A 5,635-nucleotide genomic window follows, 5' to 3' on the forward strand; every position below is an offset into this window, starting at 1 on the left:
CCCAGAATTCCTAGAAAGTACTTCCAGATCTGGCATACATTTAGGATGGAAATTTTGTTTGCTCTGTGGAAAGATAGAAATGTTTTTTTATTCACTCACAGCTTTTTGGATGTTAACATTGCAATGTATACTAAAGCTTGTATTTGTAACAATGTTATTATGCAGATTCAGGTGCAAGCCAACAAGGTTGCCCTGGAAGTTGCTCACCTACAGGAGCTGCTCAACCACTGGAGCAATGCCCCTTGCACTGTGGCTCGAGTTCCTCCAGATGCCTCAGCAGACACCTCGACACCTCATGGCCGCCAGTAGCGGAGCCACTCCTCAGGCCGCTACTCGCACACTCTGCGCTCCCAGGCTTCCCACCACCGCTCTCTCAGTGGTGGGGCTGGTAGCTAGAGGCACCACTCTGCATCCCCACCCCGTGGTGGCTCTGGCTAGTCCCCAACTCCTCCTCCTGGCGCTCGTCGTGATACTGCTGGCAAATGGCCCCACCTGGCACTAGCGATCTCTCCTCCGCGGCCTGAGGTCAAAGATGCGGAGGCTACCACTGATCCCCCTGCTGTTGTTGCTCCTGATGACGGCTGGTCTGTGCCCAGCCCATCCCCCAATCCCACAAATGATTGGGGTTTTAATGACAATGATGATCCTCCCCCCTCGTCTGCCACTTCTTTGGCAGCCTGAGGTTGCTATATATGTTTTTTTTTTATGAATAGTTGCTATTTCCGGCTGATGCCGTGTGTTTAGTTTTGGCTTAGGCCATTTGAACTCTCTCGCGAGGTGATCTTGTATCCCCTGACCCTTTTTTTGTGAATTGTATTCTAAGTATTTTTTTTAATAGAACAGGACTATTCATCAAAGAAAATGATATGTTATTATAAGGCCAAGTAAAGGTAGAATGATAGAGAGAGTTGAAGGGAAATTTTTAAAAATTAATAATTATATTATTTTAAGAAATATATAAATAACAATAGAAACTATATTATATGAATGAACTACTCATTTCTACCAATTCAGTTATAAGTTGAAATAGTTGATTTAAAAAAATAAATTGTGTTGATTATTTAATTCAAACTGCCAAAATATCTAGCAAGTTTGAGGGGTAACATTAGATTCACAATTTATAAAATGGTATAATAAAAAATTAGAGTAAGATTGTAAAATAATAGCTAGTAAAATAGTGTAAACTTAAAGTAATATCATTTTACAATTCACAAAAATAAATATCAATGTAAAACTAATAAATATATTTAAAATAATAAATATAAAACATTTAACTCTATATTTGAACTTGGTAAGAAAAATAGATTGTGATAATTAATATTGATCAGACATTCATTTGTGAGGTGGAAGATAAAGATGAGTTTTTTTTTTAAATCTAATCCACTTGTCACAAATGTTGTAAAGATAAGTTGTAATTAATGCATTCATTAACACGTGTCAACTTGTTAGAAAATATTTGTATTTTTTTTGAAGAAAATTGAATTTTCTACTTGCCAAAAATAGAATGATCCAATAGAATGTATGAAAAATGTGATTTATAAAATAATGAAAAATTAGAAAAAGAAATAAACATTTGAAATTTCTTTTAATTTTTAAAAGTCTACGAGTTGATTGATCAGTTGAATTGAAAAATTCAATTGAATGAAAGCAATAGTATCCTTAGTATCCTGTCTTTGGCAGGGACTAAAAATGGGAATGGGGAACCTTTAAACAAGATGCTTACTATATGTGACAAAAGTTAAAAGACTTACTTAAACCGCAAAAACAAAAACAAAAAGTTACATAGCAAAAGTCTATATTTTCCTGGGCAGCTGGGCTGGCTGGTATTTTCTTAATGTACCATCTTTTGATTTTGGAATGTTCTGCAGATCACTTTTAATGCATTCAAATTATTGAATCACCTTCACTTTCTAGTCAGGAAATTTTCCTCGACTTTCTAGTCAGGAGATGGCCTCAGTTTTGTTTGATGATTGTGACTTCATCAAATTTTCTGCATAATTTATTTCGTTATATGTGGAGCTTCTAGTTCAATGACATACTCTTCATTACTCTGCAGCCTCCTTTTTTTTGTAGTAGAATATCTTTGGACTACTGATGATTATATCTATAGCCAAGTTTCTTGCTGAAGACAATGAACATTGCAACTAGTTTATGTTACTTGCAGAGAGTTTTGAGACAGCTTAGTTGGATTCCGTGCCAATACTATTGCACAACTAAATGTAGTTTGGTCAGAGATTTATCATCAAATTTGTGTTTTAATTGTTTATGCATCTCTGTGTGTTGATGATCTGCAGATCAGCATTAGAATATTAATTATTATACTTTGATACCATCAACGGTAGAGAAGGATAAGATCCATATATTGTACAAATTTAATCATCAATTTTTAATTCTTGTCTAAAAATATGTCTGCGCCAATGTAAAATATAACACTTAAATTGAATCACAGGCAATGGATCATTACCAAACCCTGCGTTGAGCATACAATGAGAGATTGATTCAGTCTGGCTGGCTTCACATACAAACCACAAAGATTAAATAGCTACACACAAGAACGACATTTGCCGCCAATTTAACACATTTAGACCTGATGGACCACTTCACGTTACCAAACCCCATTTTCAGCTTGTGATCTAAAATCACATTATTCCAACATTGATTTGACTGTTGTGTTAGAATATGTGACACTGGTGCTTATTCAAGAAAAAAATTAGTTTTGTGTCCCGCCTTGACTTGTTTTTTGATGAATGCAACTCATAATAGGAGTGTGAGATATCCTAAAAAGCACTATTTGTGCATTCTTTGCGAAGAGGAGGATGTAAATGTTAACAGAAGTAAACTAGCACTTACATCTATATGGCATTCAAGAATACACCAACAGAAGAGCAAAGGTAAGGTTTAAAATTATTTTGAAGGAAATGTTCTTCTTATCCAGCCAGGTAAAGTATTTGGCTACTCATTTGTCAAGATACATTGTCTGCATTCTAGACATATCTAGCCTCTTTTCTACTTAATGAGCTATGCGGAGAGTTACATATCTTGGATACTACAACCAAAGGTACAAATGGTAAGATGGAAGTAAAAATAGTCATAAACTAATAATACTATTCATAAACATAGTTTCAATCTAAGACAAGAGTGGAACACAAAAAAAATTGTATGCAACCCAAAGGAATGGAATTCATATCATCAAATACGTCATAAGTTTTGAAGATGGATGAGGAATACAATTATAAAATGAAGAGATCACTTGAATGTATTGCAGTACTAAATATAAGTTCTCCTTATACTGGTGGCTCATTGTTGCACACAGAAAATAATGCAACTGCCAGTTTAAGTTTTATACAGATTAAAAATTTAAAATAAATGGTATGCAAGTACGTGCTCAAGAAATACAAGTAGAATCCACTTATCCAAAATATTCAACAAAAGCACATTCATTGGAACAATGAACGTGCATGATCCAATAAACTTCGAAAAAAAACCTTGGGAATTTCCGATAAAAATAATGCAGCATTCGACCATCATTGCCACCGAGAATTCTCTGCCATCCATCCAAACATTTTTTAAATTTGTTTATAACAAAAGTTAAAAGAAACAAGTTTAGCATTTTCTCTCAATATAGATTACATCTAGGTATAGTTTTAATTTTTTATTTTACTTCTATAATACAATATACCTTTGTTTTTGGAGGATTGTCTTCATAATGCCTTGATAAGTTTCGAACAATTCGAAGCAAACCACTTAACTTTCGACAATTCCAATTGCATTTCTTTGGCTTATGGTCTCTTACAAGCCAATGTAATCGTAGACACCACTTCTTATTAATTTTTAAAACTCTGGCTGTAGCACAAGAAAAATCGTCCATTATTCTTCTCTCTAATGCATATGCATCATGTTTTTCTACATTATTGCTTTTTGCTTTTCTACAACATGTTCTTGCTTCTAAGCTAATAGTTCTTCAGGTGCATTTTCTTGTAAAACATTAATTTGTTGAACAATTGTAAACTCTTAGAAAATGCATTCTTGTTTTCTATTACCATTGACGAGCACCTTACTTTGAAAAAAAATAAAAATGAAGAGGCATAGATACAACAATATTTCCTTTCAAAACCATGTGTGCAGATATAAACATTAAGTACAACGTGTCCAATGTTTTTGCAAATATACAAATTAATTACACCAAATTTTTATTTCAAAACCATATGTGCAGATATAAACATTAAGTACAACATGTCCAATGTTTTTGCAGATATACACATTAATTACACCAATTTTTTCTTTCAAAACCATATGTGCATATATAAACATTAAGTACAACATGTCCAATATTTTTGCAGATAGACACATTAATTACACCAAATTTTTCTTTCGAAACCATATGTGCAGATATAAACATCAAGAAAATGATGTTTCTAATGCAAATAACTCTTCTACTAATCATGATGATGATGAGGAGGAGGAGGAGGAGGAGGAGGATGGTTATAACCTTTTACTCATTATAATTCATATGTGATGCTAATATTCGATGTAATTTTGAGTATATGTATCATGAAATTTTTAGCTAACCTAAGAAAATTGATTTACTATTGCATAAACAGGAAGCCCTTTCACGAGCATTCCACACAATCTCATGGATCATCAGGTATAAGTCAGTACACCCCATAGAGATTAATGTCTTTTACTATTTGTAAAATATCTCTCATTTCCAACTATCTCTCTTATTTCGTGGAGTCTAGGTACTAGTGCATGGGTATTTTTCAGATTTGTCTTCCTCTAGTGAGGAAAATATAGGAATGGAAGAAGAAAGTGAGACATTTAGTATGTCTAAATCAAGGAGATCAACTTGACGTCAAAATATTAGAAAGAAATTCAATAAATGCATGAATTTTTTCCTTGCTCAAGGGGGGTCACATTCTTATGATGATGAGAATAAAGGCAAATTCAATGTGCCCTTTAGGTACAAACATCTACAAAAGAAATGGATCCCCAATGAACATCCTCCAATAAACACTAATTTGTTTGTTGGAGAGAGGATATATCACATAGCACCATCCTCATTACATGGTTTGGGCTTATTTTTAATGGATGGCATAAAGGTCCCTTACAACAAGGTTGTTGAATTAACGGAGTATGTCAGACCTTGCTATGATTACAATAGTTGGATGCAGATTGTTAGATTAAAAAAAAAGTATGTGTAGGTATGCACTCGTGGAAAACTATATAGAATAAAAAGTTAGTGAATAAAGTGAAACAGTAGCTATATACCTTGACAGAAGGTCAAAAGCATCAAGGAATATTGTAGGTTTAATAAATAGTAATTGAACAGTGTCAACAAAGAAGAGACCCAAGTGCATATTTGAGGTAGGTGATGGAAATCATGTATTTATATGTGTGATCAAATCAATACATGGAGGCGAAGAGCTTCGTATTGATTACAATTTGAATCACATAGATACAATCAAAGCCACTATCATGGGCAAGGTGGTACATACACATTTAAAATCAACTCCAAGCAATGAAGATAAACACACCATTAAATTTGTATATATTTTTTCTAACTTAGAACAATAGCACATGTATTTTAACATGTCTCAATATTTTTTTTTGAAATGCAAGGCTACAATATGGATCA

At 33.6% G+C, this 5,635-nt stretch overlaps 1 protein-coding gene across 1 annotated transcript; it reads right to left on the minus strand.

The window, feature by feature from the left end:
* Positions 1–3,230: 3,230 nt before the first annotated feature.
* On the minus strand, positions 3,231–3,918 carry LOC149570840 (serine/threonine-protein kinase/endoribonuclease IRE1-like). Its single transcript, XM_089808235.1, has 2 exons — positions 3,680–3,918; positions 3,231–3,544 (listed from the first exon to the last, which is right to left on the minus strand). The coding sequence occupies exons 1-2, from the start codon at positions 3,866–3,868 to the stop codon at positions 3,410–3,412; spliced, it is 324 nt and encodes a 107-aa protein (XP_089664361.1). The 5' UTR covers positions 3,869–3,918; the 3' UTR covers positions 3,231–3,409.
* Positions 3,919–5,635: the final 1,717 nt, after the last annotated feature.

The sequence above is a fragment of the Cupressus sempervirens genome, chromosome 2 (assembly GCF_028749045.1).
Source record: "Cupressus sempervirens isolate cs-2001-9-10 chromosome 2, ASM2874904v1, whole genome shotgun sequence".
NCBI lineage: Eukaryota > Viridiplantae > Streptophyta > Pinopsida > Cupressales > Cupressaceae > Cupressus > Cupressus sempervirens.

What these genes read in the sequence shown, in the direction of transcription:
- LOC149570840 (XM_089808235.1), bottom strand. Translation starts at nt 3,868, where the DNA reads ATGGACGATTTTTCTTGTGCTACAGCCAGAGTTTTAAAAATTAATAAG. An exon ending in ACAATCCTCCAAAAACAAAG is followed by an intron (nt 3,545 to 3,679) that starts GTATATTGTATT and finishes GATGGATGGCAG; the next exon opens with AGAATTCTCGGTGGCAATGA.